The sequence below is a fragment of the Poecilia mexicana genome, unplaced genomic scaffold (assembly GCF_051168715.1).
Source record: "Poecilia mexicana isolate PSO_F unplaced genomic scaffold, ASM5116871v1 scaffold_15, whole genome shotgun sequence".
Lineage (NCBI taxonomy): Eukaryota > Metazoa > Chordata > Actinopteri > Cyprinodontiformes > Poeciliidae > Poecilia > Poecilia mexicana.
The window spans coordinates 23710813-23729075 of record NW_028263384.1 but is presented as its reverse complement, the minus strand read 5'-3'; the positions used below and the strand labels follow the sequence as shown (position 1 = coordinate 23729075).

Here is an 18263-nt window from a genome sequence, read left to right as displayed (position 1 = left end):
AATGCAGCAGTGAGGATTTTAGTCTTACACTGGTTCTGCTCAAAGACGAGGGGGGGGCATGTAGCAAGTCACTTGTCTTCATATGTATGCTGCTCTGTCAACTCAAAATTCAGTGGGGTTTTGACTTTGAAGCCCCTTTGATATGGTGCTTTTGAAATGTTGAAGGACGCTTTGAAAAGGAAAAGAAAAGTTTAATTAGTGGCCTTATGTTGGAAGGGTACCATAGGATAGCTTTCACATTGAAGACCAGAAATGTTTTTTTTTTGGTTCTCTGATTAAATGTGCTATTGAAGTTGATTTATAAATGGAAATTAATGTCTCTTGAAAATTGCTCCTTAATGGTTGCTTTACTTCACTTTGGATCAACCACTTGGGAATAATCTTATTTTATTTGGGAACATCAGGGACTGAATTACGGAGCTATTGCTCGTTTTAACTCTCCAGATGTATGTTTTCTCCATTCTCCATTGAAGAAATGGAATATAGGTATTTTAAAATTCACATGTGTTCATGTCTAGCCTTCAAAACAGATGCATGCAGCATAGTTGGTGTCTTTACCTCCAGCCTTTCAAGTGCCTGTTCGTTCTCGGACACATAAACATATATCTTGTTGGATTATGACAGAATCTGCCAATTTTCTTCTTTGTATCCTTTATGACCACCTGTAATTTAGGCTTCTAACATGCATATAATTTCTTCTGCAACACAACATGCAGACATGCTGCTACACTTTTGAAGCACTTGCTGGAATAATCACAGGCTTACAGGCCCCGAGGCGTATTGAATGATGTCGTCTGCTGCTTTATGTTAATGTTCAGATATTCAAATCAAACATTATCCTCAGGATTACCCCTATTACGTTCTCCTGCATGTACTCTTTGCTTCATTCTTATGCTCCAATAAGAATACAGTTTATAATGTCACAGCTCTTGTGATGAATACAATGGTAAGGACTTTATAGGATCATCACAATGTTGAGGTTAAGGATTTTAATCAAGCACCACATTTCAAAGCCGGAGAGATGAAAAGGATGTCAAAAGTCAGCATTAAAAATGATTATAGGTTTTGTGACCTATTGTACCATATTGATAATATAATATAATACAATATAATATAACATAATGTAATATATCAAATATGCTCGTGTTGATTGTCATTCATCCAGGACATGACAATCCCATGTGTTCAAGTAAAAGGTAAAAAGATAAAATTGAAGGTAAGGGTGTATTATAATAAAGATGCACCAATCATAGGTCAGTTTCCAAGCTCTGAACTCTCTAAACTACTTGCAATAATAATTGCTATAGTGGAATTTATCAATAATTTCCAAGTAAGAGCTACAAGGACCAACAAATATAGTTGTAATGATGTGGGTACAGTTTTTTTCTGCATCGCCAGAAATCTGCTAATAAAATAAAATTGCTAAGGAAATGTAGCAAATATGTGTGTACATTTAAATCCCATCTAAATACGATTACACCATCTTATTCACTTCGTCAGTGTTACACTGCCATGCTTATTCTACTTTATTAAAAATACAAAATGATTTTCAAAGCTGACATTAAAATAGACAGTCTTGGTCATTTTTATCAGTATTTTTAGATTGATTTGGTCAGTTAATCTAGCTATGTGTTCCATATAAAATAAGATTTTCAAAAGGTTCCCAATAGATCTTAAGTGGTGTGTTCACTGATCAGACTGGTTGATTACAATGCTGTGTTCCCTCCTGTTTATATCAATTTTATCATAAAAAAAAATCATCTTGTTATAATTATGTGGGTATTTTGATATATTTTTTTAGTGTCTATATAAAATCCTGTTTAGGATTAAATGCTACAACTTATATAAAACTGATGCACCAAAGGAAAGCTTTTGACTGGAGCACTGAGGGTAAATCAGGTGAGCTCTTCTTTGTCTCGAACAAAAGTCTCTGTGTTGGGTTCCCTTCAGCGAATAAAGGTTTCAGTCTCTATTTTTGAATTCAGGGTATTTCATAACAGTGACGTTTGATGAGACAAAAAAAAACAAGCCACCAGTCTGTGAGCCTCTCTGTCAATCTGAAGTTACACCAGCCAGTATTTTAGATCAGCAGGCACAGCCATCCGAATGCATCTATTTGGTGCATTGAAATAACTGAAAGACATTTGATGAATGGAGTGTTGCTTTTTTTTTTTTTTTTTTAGCTTGTTTGACTCCAGGTGTATTGATTAGGTGTAGAGTGGAGCTAAGCTGGCATGCTCTTCAGCATTTTGTCAGTCTTGTTTGGTTTTTGCCTGGTGGTCAGTTGTAAAACATTAATTTGACCTAAACACTAGGCCTCACACACAGAGCTGAGCTATGTTTTGTTTCCTATGATTTTATGACTTTAAGATGACAATGTTAGTGTCATCAGGTGAACTTAGAAATAACATAGATTTCTAACAATGAAAAAAAATATGTTTAATTACTTTAAAGAGACAAGACAGTGAATACACACGCCCTGTCCTAGTTTCTATGCTAATATTAGCCGTGTTAAATTTCTAAACTGTTTTCTTTTGTTGTCAAAGCTTAAACAAATCGTATTTTAAAAAAAGTCTTCTGGCTTCTCTCTACATCCTTGGCCTTCCGGGTGAACTGTGGTTGATCAAGCATATAGGTGGTCATGGACCAGCGACTCCAGCAGCCATCACTTTGCTATCTGCTTGTATCGGCTCCACTGCCCTGCACCATCCGCAGACTTGCAGCCTTTACACCTTCTTTCAGCCCATTCATCTCACTGCTGTCACCGTTTGGCTCACCAACATGTAGTGACCCGTCTTTCTTCCCCTGCAACACAGCATCTATTGCATGTGCAGATGGGCTCAGTGCTGTGGAACTGAGTGTGATGACAGCAATCATGGAAAACCCTGATTTTCATTATCACCAAAGAGAGTAATTCTGTCCAGCTATTACCTAGTTGTTTTTAGACTCCCAGTGATTAAGCTATTTGTGGGCCCTTAATATCTCAAAACCAGAGTTTGTGAGTCTTTCCAATTCTCAGATTACACCCACAGGAAGGTCTGCTTCTGAAATAGCTCTACTGAGCAAACATCATTGCCTTTATACACACACACACACACACATCCACACACACACACATATATATACATATATATATAAATCACAGCCAGATTGAATATTGTGGCATTCTCAAAGACTAGAGCTGTTTGTGTGTTGCAGATAGAATGGGGAAAAAAATGCAGACTAGTGGAATCTGCTGTTATTTTGCATGTCGAAGAAAAGGGAAGAGTGTTTACCAAAAAAGTTATTCCTTAGAAGCTATCAATCCAATCTTGAGCTGTTCTGAATCACTTCGCCAATTAAATACATTTTCTAAACTGTGTTTATAATCCTTTTGTTTTTCTTGTTTTACTAATGTTTAAAATGTATTAATCAAACATAGGGCTTGTGGAGCTGTCAAACAGATGGTGTGTTAAATAATAATGAAAAACCATTAGACCTTAGAGCATTTTTTTTATTAAGTGAAAATAACAGGATGTACTCACATGTTTCCATCCTACTAACTAGGTCAGAAGTTAGTATGGTTTATATTTTTGCACACCACATATATTAACTTTATAATATACTATATGTTTAACCTGAATTAATGATTCTCTTATTTGTCCACATTTCTTAAAACCATTCTGTGTGTTTCCTTGCAGAAATATATTGAGGAATATTCTTTACTTCTTGGATCACTTTTATAACGTCCTGATGCAAAAATAGGGGCAAACTGCTTGTATCCACTGGATTCAAATGGACATGTTTAGAGTTTTTTGTATTTAGCACAATCTGAGTTCTTACAATAACCTGAAGGATTGTGTGTGTTCATATTGTTATGTGTTTTCACTAAAGCTGCTTGTTAGCTTTCTGATCCTCGTACGCCTGACCTCCTTTTCGTTGGAGCGCATCAAGCTTTTCTCAACAACTTTCAGCTTTTTACATTTTACAGCACCATAAAAGGTGGGAATGAAAAATGATTTGTGCAGTCTACTTCTCTGTCAGCCATTGCTGATTGTACAGACAATTTATACATTGCTACAAAGAAGTATTTGCACCCATCTGCTTTTATGTTGCACTTAAATTATTGCTCATGTTGCTTTGATTCTTTCATGCATTTTGAAGAAATGATTGAATCTCCATGGCAGTCACTCAGGGGTACCTAAACGCTTGCTATCTGCATATTTACCCAAAGCTCCTTCGTGTTTCCACAGTCTTCAGCCGAGCCATTGCCCCACAGAGCACCCTCCCACACAGATTCTCCAGACTAGCGGCAGTAGCAATTAGCAAATACCTGGTGGAACTGCAGGTCTGCTGAGCATAAGAACTACTTCTGAATTCAACACTCCTAAAAACAGTTGCTAATGGCAAAGGCGGTGTGATCTGAAGTGTAGATGCTAATTCAATTTGTTGATACAATTTTCTTGTAATTTTTCTGAGCGGCCCACCCTTTGGAAGGAGTGGATAATGGCGCTTACTAGGGTTCACTAGAGTAACCTTGTCCAGACAGATGGGTATCATAACTTTTTTCTTATATGTTCCTGAATTCCTCATGATGACTCCTTTAGCCTACTTTATGTTGTCAGACAGCATCTTTCTTCTGAAACTGAACAAAAAACTGTTGTTAAAAATTTAATTCAATTCATGCTTTAATGGATAGGGCAAAAAGAAAAAAAAAACAGTATAAATCTGGAAGGGTCTAATACTTTTTTTTTTTTTTTTTTTTTTACATTTTTGTACAGTTAAGACCATAGTCCATATTTAGTTGAAATAAATCAGGCAAGTCAACACTGCACTTACGGACCAAACTGATTTCACAGTTTCACAGTTTTTTGTTTTTTTTTTCTGTGCTGATACAAATTCACACAAATGTGGTGAAATCAGATGCAGGCCTATGTCAACAAAAACACTGGGACCAGCTCTGGTAGCAGTTTCTTTCTAGCTGGATTTTTTTCATGTTACGTTTTCATGTTACATTTTCATTAGATGACATTGAAAACACCTATTGTTGGTGCTTTTTTTTTCCACCTGTAATTGCTAAGAAGAAGGGGAAAACCAGTTGTGGCTCAAAACAGCAAGGATTATACTACTTACAGCTTAAATTGAATAAACTGTTGTAAGCCGAGTATCATGGACTGCGTGTTGCTTTCTGCACAGCCAACTGTGCTGAGTCCGTATGGACAGATATCATTGGGATAATAGTTTCATTTAATCAAAGCAGGTATAAAAACGGTTGGTGGGTCTCGGGCCATTAGGCGCCAGGTTTCCTATCCCCTGCGTTTCTCCATCCTCCATTTAGCATAATGACACTCAAACAATCAGCGTTCGTGTTGGAATATAGGCCGAGGTATTATGCTGAATAAAAGAGTGTTAATGTGTGCTACTTAAACACCCTGATCTGTAACTGCGATGTGCATTTTGCAGCAGCAGCGTGTATCTGATTACAGCAGAGGAAGCAGGTTTAAGACTTACAGCAGTCAACAAAGAAGATTGTCTTGGATTCATTTTCTACCCCGATGTAATTCCACGCTGTGGTAACACTTGTGAATAATAACAGCCTTGTGGTCACATTTGCGCTGGGTCTCCCCATGCTGCTGTGATTTATAAGCATAGATTCCATCTGCAAACAGGCTACAAGGCCTCAGCCTACAGGGGCAGTACCCCGGGTCCAGTGCTATTTACTCAGCCAGCCGAGACCGAGCGCTCCCCTGGCAGAATCCTGTAGTCACTCGGCGTGTCTTTCTCTCCCTTTTAACCTATGTGCTTACGGCTACTCTTCTGTGCAAGCAGCATTGGGAAGTGAAGAACCTACAGTGGAACTCTTCTGCATTTTACTGCAGGTTGAGCCTTACTGTGTCACTTCCTGCTGCTTAACAAATGACTGGAAACTGCAGGGAATCAGATCTCGCAGTGAAATAATGGTGACTTTATTGAGCACTGTCTTCAGTGAGTTAGTCACACCAATTAATAAATCACGACTTAAAAAGGGTGCTTTCTTCAAATTTTTAAACGATAGAAATGAATAAAAACACATCATACATTCGCCAGTTGGTTCTGTTTTTGCTTTTTTTTGTCACTGTTAAATATTTCAGATCGTCTGTTAGGCTTTTAAATCACGTAAAGTTGTCCAGGTCCTGACGGAACGAAGCAGCCAACAGACCATCACACGTCCAGCACCGTAACATTTTCTGATCCTTTTCTGAAGTGCTGTTAATTTTGACAGATGTACCTGGCAGGTACACTTTTTAAAATAATAATCTGTCTTGTCAGTCCACCAAATATGCATTCCCAAAAGTGGGTTATTCATGTATTTTGTGGCCAATATGAGATGGTCCTTTTTTTTGGTAAGCAGTAGGTTTTTGGACTGTGTTTTGAATCATGAATATTGATCTTAATCTTATAACCTTGACCATTTGTAATATCTTAGATGAGTGATTTATGTGCTTCCAAAGTACTTTTGTTTGCAAAGTTTTCTCCATTTGTAGAACATGCCTCCTGCTGTAGCTCAGTGGTCTCTGAGTCTTAGAAATGACTTTCAGACACTTCCCAGCAGATAGAGCCCATGAATTTCTTTAGATCAGTGCATGATGTGGTGTTCATAATTTTACTATTGTATCTTTGCCTGATATGAACATTTGTTTTATGATCTGAAACATTTAAGTGTGACAAACAAAATATTTCAAAGGAGGCAAATACTTTTTCGCAGCACTCTGTGGCTTCCCTAATGATATACAGAAACTATCTTGTGTTGTGATGCATTCTGACATTGTGTTGAGATGCTTAGAGGAAAGATGCTCCACTTAAAAGTGACGTGATAGATTAGGGAGGAGTCTCGGCAGCGAAATAATTTCCCTGGTGACCAATTTCCGGATACACTGTAAGCAAAGAAAATCAGCAACAAGCCGATGTGTCAGGCAAAGCCTTATGGAACGAGTGCAGGAGGACATGCTGAGTCACTTCTAATGAGCAGCCAGAGACAGAAATAATAATTTAAACCAGGAATCGTAGGTCATGATTCCATATATGCCACTGACTGTCCTAATTAACTCTAGACCTCATACAGTATAAGCAAAGCGTGAATGCAAAGTTGCATAAAGTGGCTGTACAGGATTGATGCAAAACAAAAAATAAGTTTAGTTTTATGAGTTTCAATATAGATTTTTCTGTTGAATGCAGCTTCTGACTTTGGTTCTTTCATAGAAAATGATATGACTTATTTATTTGTCTCTAGTAGCAGAAAATCCATCTCTTTTCGGACATTTCCCATCATCACAATTGTTTAAGCTTAATTTTAAATTTTAAATACTTGTTCATGTATACAGAATTGAAGCAGGTACCCTAGCAGTAAAGGTGTCTATTCACCTTTTGGCCAAATTTGGTAAAAGTTAGTGAAAGTTTTAAATATTGTTAACATTTAGCAGTTGACATCATTGAGTTGTTCCCCTTCACACCATATTGCTTACAGAGCCTTCAAGATTGTTCAAACTGCTTTGCAGCAAATCTGCACAACTCCATTCCTGTTGTAAAGGCAGTCTTATCTCTTCTGTTCTTAGTAATTGGTACATAGGTTTTTGTTATTGCCACAGTACTGTGTCAGTCATCCTATTCCTCTGTAAACAATGTTATGTCAGTGTCTGGATTTGCCCTATCTAAATAGCAGTTTGCTTCACATAAACTTTCTGTCCCAGTCGTTTGGCTGAAGAATAAACAGCATAAGTTTAATCAGTTCACTATTTGCATGAGAAGATGCAGGTGAAAGAGATACCTTTTAGAAAATGATGCATGCTGGTGAGCGTGCAATCTGTAATAGTAGTTTTAATCAGTATGCTCAATTGTAGCAAACACAGAAGACAGCATGGACACTAAATCCAAAAGTGTTTTTGATCATGATTAGGAAATGAAGCCTGAAGTTCTTTTTACGAGACCCACTGTGGCTACTGCAAGGTTGAATTACATGCCCCTTATTGAGTATCTACCTCAGTTTATCTTTGACAGCTTGTCAACAACATCCAGTCTATGTGCAATTTGGAGATGTGTGCTTCTCTACATTTCACAGTCTTATTCCTCTGGGTGCAGAGTAGTACATGGTTCTTTATGTAAGGGGCCTAAAACATCCAACAGTTTTTATTATACATAATATTTGTAGATTGTTAAACATTTCTCTGGACTCTGGCTGCAAAATGTGAAGTGGTTTGATTTCACAGAGATGGATATTTTATTTTTTAAGGTTGTGGTACATAGGCTGGGTTTATGGGAATGAGGAATATTTGCTTTCTCAAATACCTTTGACTCCTACTGCATGTTTCAAAGTAATTTCAAGCTGAAGATACTTTATATATATATATAAAGTATCTGACCTGACCTGAGAGAGAGAATCATGGCCCGAATGAACACCAGACAAATACATCAAGGACAAAGCCTCAACGGACGATGTGCTCAGCGAATGTCTCAGACAATGGGGAACAGAGGACGAGGTGCTGGAGGAACCATCATGGGAAGACAAGCCCCTACATGGGATGTACCACTGACAAATAACTGAAGTGGCTGATATCAGGAAATCCTACCAATGGCTGGAAAAAGCTGGACTCAAGGACAGCACAGAGGCCCTCATCCTGGCTGCACAGGAACATGCCCTAAACACCAGAGCAATAGAGGCTCAGATCTACCACACCAGACAAGACCCAAGGTGTAGGTTGTGCCTCTGAGACAGTCCAGCACATAATAGCAGGGTGCAAGATGCTGGCAGGGAAAGCGTACATGGAACGACATAACCAAGTGGCGGGCATAGTGTACAGGAACATCTGTGCAGAATATGGACTGGAAGCCCCGAGGTCAAAGTGGGGAACACCCCCAAAGGTGGTGGAGAATGACCGAGCTAAGATCCTGTGGGACTTCCAGATCCAGACAGACAAGATGGTAATGGCGAACCAACCGGACATTGTGGTGGTGGATAAAGAACAGAGGAAAGCCGTTGTGGTGGATGTAGCAATACCAAGTGACCACAACATCAGGAAAAAGGAGCACGAGAAACTGGAGAAATACCAGGGCCTCAGAGAGGAACTGGAAAAGACCTGGAAGGTGAAGACCACAGTGGTGCCTGTGGTCATCGGGGCCCTCGGGGCAGTCACCCCCAAACTGGAGCAGTGGCTGAAAAAGATCCCAGGAACAACATCAGACATCTCAGTCCAGAAATGTGCAGTTCTAGGCACAACCAAGATACTGGAGGAGAACCCTCAAGCTCCCAGGCCTCTGGTAGAGGACCCGAGCTCAGAGGATGAAAGAGACCACCCACGGAGGGTGAGAAGGGAATTTATACTGCATATGTATATATATGAAAATCTTTGGTCCTCAAATCTTTTTGTACATTTCTCTAGTTCGCTTCACTTCTATCAAAAACCAGGCCTTAAACAAAACAAGTACATGTATCAGATCTTGACAGCATCCCATTAAGTGATTACCTGATGCTTCTTCACGCCAGTAAAGTCAGTAGTTTTTAATGGATTAGCCAGCAGAGTAATAAAATAAATTTTAATTGATTATGCTGGTGGTTTGTCATTGCCTCAGTCTTTGGTATGCCAGAAAGTAGCTGATGTCAGAGCAGACATTCAAGTTAAAGTGACTGACATTGTGGCTTTTCAACTGAAATAGGGTGACAGTTTTGGCAGCAAAGGCTTACTGAAGGAATTAGAAAGTGTTGCTCATTTTAACTGATTGAAGTATTTATCATCCCACTTGTTTTAATTTGATTATTCCAGGTGAACAGAAATCATGATCAAGCATTATTTGCTTTGTTCAACTTATCAGCAACTTAAAAGCAAATATTTTTCAATTACATTGTTTATTTTTTTTGCTTATTTTTCCTTTTTGCTCTTTTATCCTGCCTCCCTCTTTGCCACAGGCAGAATTTAGCACCGGAGTAGAAACAGTCTCGGTCTTCCATGCTTCATCATCTGTGGTTTGTGTCAGACCCAGACAGTCATCAGGAAAGGTCAAAGCTTTGGTAAAAGATTTAAATCAGCCCAAAGAAGAAAACATTACCCTGACAGACTGAGGCTGAAAACTGGTAAATAAGAAAGCAAGCAGAGACTCATTCCTCATCACTTAAATCAAGGACAAACAGGGTATTGTATTTCAAAGTGCGGGCTGTGTGTGCCGTCTTAATATGATTGTATGATTATTTCAGAAAGCACACAAGGAACCCTGTTCCTTTTCTCCCTCTCTTCAGATCTATTAATTGTGTTTTTCTCTCTGAAATGAGGTGATCTTGACATAGCTGCCAGCAGCAACATATTTCTAAATAAAACCTGACAGGGTGAGTGTGGAAAAATAAACTGCTGGCTCACTTTTGGCAGTGGAAGAAATTGACATATGAGGTTGTTCTTTGATACAGCTCTGAGCTGTTTTGTATTCATTCAGTTGCTTTAGCTTCTAGTGGACCGTTTACCTTTTTTTTTTTGTATTTGTCTTCTTATTATATTAATGCTCTTGCCACACCTTCTGATGAATGCAAGAAGTGAAGCATGTATTCAGCTTGTTTTGAGGACAAAATAGGATCTTTGAAAAAAAAATCCTCTTTAGTGTTAATGTACTTAAAAAGATGAATGTGAAAAAGAAACGCACACAGCAAGGCCTATGCATCATAATATATTAGCTCACAGAAGTAAAGAATAATGAAACTATTTTAAGCTATAAAGCCATGCTTGAATAATATGTTTGCTGCAAAATGCGACAAAGCATGAACTATTACTAGGTGGTTACTTTTTATAATGTTTTTGGAAAAGACATCCATAAATATTTGTTGGGTTTTTGCTCTTTAGTTTATAAAAATAGTCATAGTTTAGCATTTTTTCCTGTTTTTGTGTGGATGTCTCTTTTATTTTGTAAATAATCACTTAAGATCAGGCATTTGCTAAATCTGAGTCCCAGTCTAGTAAGAGAAAAATATCAAGGCTATATATATGAGCTTGGAAACTCATTAGCTATAAAGGGCAGTAAAATAACACTGGATTTCATTAATATTAAATATTCTACATTATTATTATGATTGTGTCCCACTTAATTCACTCACCAGTGATGTTGCAGAAGCCACATTATCTGCTTTTCTTGAAACTCTTGGGTTTTCTTTTTCCAACTGTGGCTTTTATCTGACAAAAATATGCTGATCCACATGGGTTTAACTAGGTTAAGAAAGCTACTGCGAAGTTCTGATAAAAAGTCACCTAATATGTGAGATTTAATTGCTTTTAACATGTATGTTTGTATGTCTGACTTAATGCCTTGCCCCTACTGGCAATGGTTTATATTTCCAGCAGAAAGCCAAAACTAGCACATGTATTTTATGTTTTGATGTCAAAAGCAGTTCTATCTAACTCTGTGCTGACAAAACTTATAAGTGTGGTCGACTTCCTCAAAATGTAATGTCTCGTGTTTCCTCTGCTTTCTGTGTAAATCTGCTATTAACAAAGCAATATTCTGGACTGGTGTTAAACCTTGTGATCCAAGTAGGAGCTCACATGTCAGAGTAAAACCAACACTTGATTATTTATAGCCATGTCAAATCTATTTTTTTGTTTGTACTATTTTGTGTCTCTGAAGGATAGTCCGACACTAGTCAACAGTGAACTGTGAACAGCTTACTGAGTATCCATCGTAAAAACCTTTCTTCATGTAGACAACCACTTGAGGACGTGAGAATGTGGGAGTCTTTGTGGTTTTCGTAAATGGAGCATCTGCTCTACTGCTGTACATTGCAACCCCTCCTCATTTAACTCTCTTTGTATGCATAAATACGTGAGTCTGAATGAGGATTAGTCAGTGACAATCATTTGCAGCTTAGGCAGAGAGATGTTAACTGTAGCTGGAAAAGGAGAACAAAGCAGCATGCTTTTGGACAACTTAGTGGCTCGCCATAGCATCTCCTACTTGTTGAGAAGTGAGAGAACAATTCATTTATTCAAGTCACTTTCCAGATGTCTCCAATAAGAAAGATTATTGAATACATGACGCAGTGAGACCAGAGAAAGAAGCAGCCAACTTTCTTTCTTTGCAGTGAACATTGTTTTTATTTATTTAAATGTTTTGAGATTCTTATTCTTTGCTGGTCTTTATTGAACAGTACATTGACAGTAAATAGGGTTGAGAGAAAAGGGGAGGACATGTTGTAAATGGCCTGAGACAGAGAATCGAACCCAGGACAACCGCTTCGAGGACTGTAGCCTCTGCAGACTTTACTAACCGAAGCACCCGATGCCCTGTGATTGTCATTTTAATGGGTAAAAACACTTAGCTTATTTGGAAGAACTGCTTATATTAATATGCATGACCTATAATACAGATATCCAAGCCAAGCTCACAAATAGGCCATTTTTAAAAACATATTATTTTTTTTTCAAAGCACAGCTGCATAGCTTGCTGGGTAACATTGTGGGTCTTGCTGGCATAAAATCACAGACAGTACATCATTAACAGGAAACGGGAGTTAAATTTAATCAGACTCTGTTAGAGATGACTTTAAGACATTGTTATTGGGACCCAAGTATCAGACTGTTCCATCCATTTATGTGGATATGTGTTTCTGCTGTCGAGTAGTTGAATGTTCTGTTGTTGATCCAGATGTAACTGCGGTTTATGTTAGGCACTGAAAAACCTACTTGGATCACAGTTGGCAGCTCAAACTCGCAGGTTTGCTATCTTGTCTACTCGGTCTAAATAAAGAAATGTCATAAATGTATTTATAAGTTTAAGCTGTAGGCAACAGACAGAATCAGGCCTTAGTTAGATATTCATGTGTTATTAGGTAACACGCTCTACTGTACATGTACCTATGAATTTACATGAGCGGGTTTCACTGTTCCCCTTTGGCAAAATAAACTAACTGCTGTTATGGACACCGACTATTAATAGCCTCTGTCCCAAATGAAATTTTACCAGACATCATCTTCAACATGCTGTGATCCTGACTTTTCTTCAAATATATGTTTGAACTGTGTATATTATAGACTTTAGAAGCCTGCTGTTTAAAAACAGCAACTTTAACTTGTATAACTGTGTGTGCATTGTAAATGGGAGCTGCATCAGTTTTCACATTATAGTTGTACATTAGCATTGCAGGGATTTATGCAATGAGTTCTGTAAATTGCTTCTCCTGGGAACAAACAGGTGAAGGCAAACAGAGGTAAACAGCCTCCATCCAAAGGTAAACGTTGTGTGTCCCACAATGCCTGCAGTTTAATGCACACGTATAATGGACAGGTACATAGTTCATTATGGCTAAATTCCTCTGCTGTGGATTTCAAACAGAAAATCACATCGTTGTGTTTGCAATTAAAGATAAACATAGTCATGGCATCTGCATCTTCTTCACAATCTTGTTATACACTGAAATGTCATTATTTTTTGGTTGCATATTAATTACTACTTTGTTCTTTTTTCTTTTTTTTTGCACAGGCCTTCCCATGCATTTCCACAGGCATCTATGGTAAGCTTTAAATGTTCCTCAAAATGATTTATTCCCTTTGCATGTTCTACATATATTTTTCTCACATAACTTTGCAAACACTCTTGTTTCAGTATGAATTATAGCTATCATTTTCAACTAAAAACTTTTTTTTATCATATACAAGGAAACACAGTGTAGAAGAAGGTTAACAAAATAAAGACACATGGCTTTTGTCCTCTCATGTGGCTAAAGCGAATGTGCTGGAAGGCATCCCTGGAAAGGAGGAGGCATGCTCATTGCACTTAAACAAAGTCACTTGCAAAAAGTCACAGAAGAAAACTTTACAGCTGTTGGGATAAACTGATTTAGGAGTTCTTTGTCTTAACAAAGTTGGATACAAGAAAATTAGTTGTTGCTGTTTAGTGAAATTTTAATTTCCCCTGTGGAGAGGATTTCTTTTTTTCTTGTCATCATGCAGTTTATTATTTGCATTGAATTAGCATACAGCTTCAATAATATCAGCAGGAGCCAAATGTTTATGGATTAATTAACATGCTAATCTTCCTTGTCTGTAACTGACAATAAGTCAGCTCTATTGTAGTTCAAGTAGACAGTGACAACTTCTGTAAAATTGAGCACAATTTTTGAAAAAAAAAGAAAAGAGTCAGGCCAAAACAACATTTCTGAGCACAACAATGAGTAAAAAAAACAACTGAAAGATTAAAGAATCTGATCTGAATCTAATCAGTCCAATTATTTTAAAAAATATATGAACTCTGTGTTAAAAACACTGCAGTGCTAACAATACATTAATTTTCTTACAGTTGGAATATGCACATATTTCACTAAAGCTTGATTCAATTTAGCAAGCGGCATCTTTTACTACTGTCGCATAATGTGACATTAAAATAGAAATAATTATTGAAATCACAGTTGGCACAATTATTGATTCCTCTATCTTTTTAAAATAGATGCTACTGAAACATTCCTCATACTTTATTTATTAAGCTGATCAGAGTTTGTTAGAATTTACAATTAGCAATTAATTAATTTCTCTGCGTTTCTCTGGGGTATAAAAGGGACGTGACACAGTCCAATTTCTTCAAGCCACTGGCAACAAGGCTGAACATTAACACAAGTTTGTCTTCCCCCCACTCAGAGTGAGGAAAATAGCAAGAAGGGTAAAAAAAAAAGAACTACCAAACTCACTTTTAGAATTCATGCAAGTCTCCGTGTCAGTTATTGTATAATATTTACTTGTCAGTTGGTTGTTTGGGAAGCATGCCATGATGTTTTTTTTTTTTTTTTTTTTTTTCCTGGCCTACCATAATAATAAAAAAAATAAGCATGCTGATTTTACTCAAACCTAGGCAGATATTCAGTTGAAACTGTGTGGCTAAACAAAACGTAAATTGACCTTTTTAGCCACAAACACTTCATGTGTGTGAGGAGTGAAGAAAATAATAAACATGTGGAAAACAAATAACTTACTCTACATGGTGATGGATTTATGATGCTGTGGGCCTTTTTCTTTTTTAAAAACCAAGGGGAACCATAGTAAAGTGTGAGGTTTCATTAATGTTGAAATATTAGGAGATTTTAAATAAACACTGAAGAAAGGATGACTGTTGAGCCAAAGCAAGAAGTGGGTCATCTCTGGGTCATTTAACAAAATGGTGATCCAAATTATATAGCCAGAAGAAAGACTCTGCAAACAGCAATGGTCATAGATCCCCCCCTCTCTGTAAGCTCATGAAATATTAATTTAGAGCATATTTTTCCTGTAATTGTTGTGCGAGATAATGGTATTTTAAATGTCTTTACAGGGAGTGGGGTTGCAATAAATGTGACTGGCGCTATTTGTACTTCCAAACAATGCACTCCCTTCAATTTGAAGGACAAATTCTAATTAATAATATCAATTAATAAACAGGAACATCTAATCATGGAATTATCTATGTTGCAAAATAAAAAAGCAATGCTTACATATACAGATAGACACATGCATTATAATGCAGCTATTTGTCCAAAACTGGAATCACTCACAAAGGTCCAGTAAAGGGGCCTGGGTCCACAGACAGTCTACATCTGTTTGTTTTCTCCTAATAGTCATTAAAAAAAGATGCAATTTCCAACCAAAGCCATCACCTTTCCTCCTTTATTAAATTGGCACTATAACTAACCAGCAGCTGTCACTGAGGGACACTGAATTACTAAACACAGAGGAGCACTGATTGCACAGCCTGACAGGCTTTGGCAGTGCTCATTAAACCGGCTGAAACTTCCCTGAATGTTAATGGCTACAAAATGTTCATGCATCCTCATGCTGTGCTAAATTTTCTTATTAGTATAGAGCAGTGTGTGTTGTAAAACATGCTTATGAATTACCAGATGTTTATACCTATATTATTATCTTCAGAGTTAATACCTTCTTCTGTGTTTGCTTTTTTGTGTGTGTAATTTATTTTTGTCGCACTGCACAACATACCTTTTTTTTTTTTTTTTTATTTATGAGCACATCTGAAAATGTTATTACTGAACACCTAAGGATATAATCATTTTATCTTTCTAGCTGCTTCTCTTTTTTTTTTTTGTTCTGTTTTTGTTATACAACTTTGGTGTTAGTGACAGATTCCATACATTGTACAACAGATCCTCATTAATTTTATCCTATGATGGATGTTATGAAATACCAAAGAGTTGCTTACACACATTCTGCGGTGGGAACACAAAGGCTGTCCTAGAGCGCGCGACAAAGAGAGCTGTAGTTTGCTGTGTATTCTGCTGCTGCTGACTAGGCCACAACTTATTGCTGTTTATTGTTGTACTGTGTGCTGCTTCACCAGTGGGAGCCTGTCGTAGCACTCCACCAGGAGCGCCCTAACATCAAAGAATAGTGTCTGCAGAGCCAAGCATGCAGTAGTGGGGAGGAATTAAACAGCCTGTTCAATAAATAAACAGCTTAGCGCTTCCCATAACTGCATCTTCACAGAACAATACAGCTGATTAAGACTAAAGATCCTCACACAGCAGAGGGCAAATAGAGGAGGGACTTTGAAAGTAACTTGAGCATACGGCTTTGCAGCCTCTGTGATGTTGTTCTCTGACTCCTCGCTGTGCCCCCAGAGTGCTGCTGTGCTCTGAGAGAGGCCTTGCTCTCTTGTCAGGAGGTTTGGCATTTTCTGTACATTTTAGATAACCTTTAAGGTCAGCTAACATTTCAGCAACATAAACAAAAGCCTTTTGGAGTGTGAGTCACATCTTCCTCATGTCTTTCCTCCTGTGTTCTTTTTTTTTTTATCTGCCTCTGTGGTATGCACGTCTTTGGCTGTAAATCGAGTGACAACTGATTAGGTTTGGCAACAATCCATTGAAATCTGCAGTCATCCGTTGTTTGAAACTTAGAAGAAACTATATTAAATTGATGAGGCTTTGTGTTGTGTTTTTAAGAGTAAGTTCAAAGCTGTTTGAAGAAAAATAGCTTATCCAAAATGGCTGACTGCCTGTAATCGTAAGTTACATGTTGTCACCAGCAGCCAGTATCTGGAAATGCTCTCATCTGATTGGACCTTTCACTTACAACGTTTTTTTTTTTTTTGCCAGATCACATTAATTTACCATCATGATATTATTATATGGGAGTCTTATAAGAAGAGACATATTAAAGACTTTAAGGATAATGGAGATCTACAACAGTACATGTAAACTGTAAAGTTCAATATTAATTGACAATGTGTCACAATTTCAATGTCAACATACTTTTCAGTGGAATAGATTGATGACCTTTTTGGAACTGAAAATAGGTCTGTTTAAAAAAAAATACATATTACGACCTCACTTCTGATTATTAGATCAGTATCTTTTAAAGTCTTCTTTCTTGGAAGACCATTTTTCTGAGGAGAAACACAAACTGAACCGTAGGATCAGTGATGATCAAAACCTACCTGATTCAATACTACTCTTTCCAGATTTGGTTGTCTGGCACAATATCCTTTGGCAGACCAAACAACTGCCCAGAAACCTGACCATTTCTTAAGCTGAGAGAGATGGAGGTGAAGAACTGCAAGCTTGTTTACAAAAACAGTCATAGATGTAAAATATTCTGTGAACGTGAGCCCTGCTACCAGGAAAAGCAATTGATCGCTATGTTCATCCTCCTCTTGGGCCCTAAAACTACTAACGTCGTCTTCTTCCTTGTTGGAATTGAACACTCTCAGAATTCGCTGCACACTTTCTCAGTTTCTCTTTCACTGTTGCTCTCAATGTCACTTTTGTCTCGAGGCAAATTCACCCTTAAGGTTGTGCTGTCCTCTTCAACACACAGCAGTCCAGCCTTTGAAAACCTATTGGTAAAAATCTGTTTATTAGCCATATTGTCATTTAAGCCGCAGTATTCAAAGTGTGTAAAAGAAAAAAAAAAGAAAAAAAAAGTTGTGGCTTATAGTCTGAAAGTTATGTTAGATTATGAGCACCGTTAGCGGAAAACATTGAAGACAGAAAAAAAACACAGGAGATGATGTCTGAGAGATTGTTGTAACATGTGAAGGTAATGTCAAACAACTCCCATGGAAAGTCCAACACTTGAAGTTTTATTCATTATTGGAGGAATTAATGCCGTCAAATGTCAAAATCGCTCCTGATGAAGAAAGGGGGCAGCAGGGTAAAAAAAAAAAAAAAAAAAAAAAAAAAAAACTTACATTCAGCATCATATCCAAGACACTGGTATAATATTTCCCACATTGCAATATATTTTAGCTTATTGTCTATTACTAGGATTTGAGAGAAAAAAATGTACATGGTAATTTGA

The 18263-nt window shown here is 37.5% G+C and overlaps 1 protein-coding gene across 1 annotated transcript in view; it reads left to right on the top strand.

Moving 5' to 3' along the window:
- macrod2 (mono-ADP ribosylhydrolase 2) overlaps positions 1 to 18263 on the top strand; it is a 466505-nt gene that overhangs the window by 331134 nt on the left and 117108 nt on the right. Inside the window, exon 7 of the mRNA XM_088012960.1 lies at positions 13465 to 13495. Coding sequence (XP_087869086.1) covers positions 13465 to 13495 — 31 coding nt within the window. The remainder of the gene's footprint in view (positions 1 to 13464; positions 13496 to 18263) is intronic.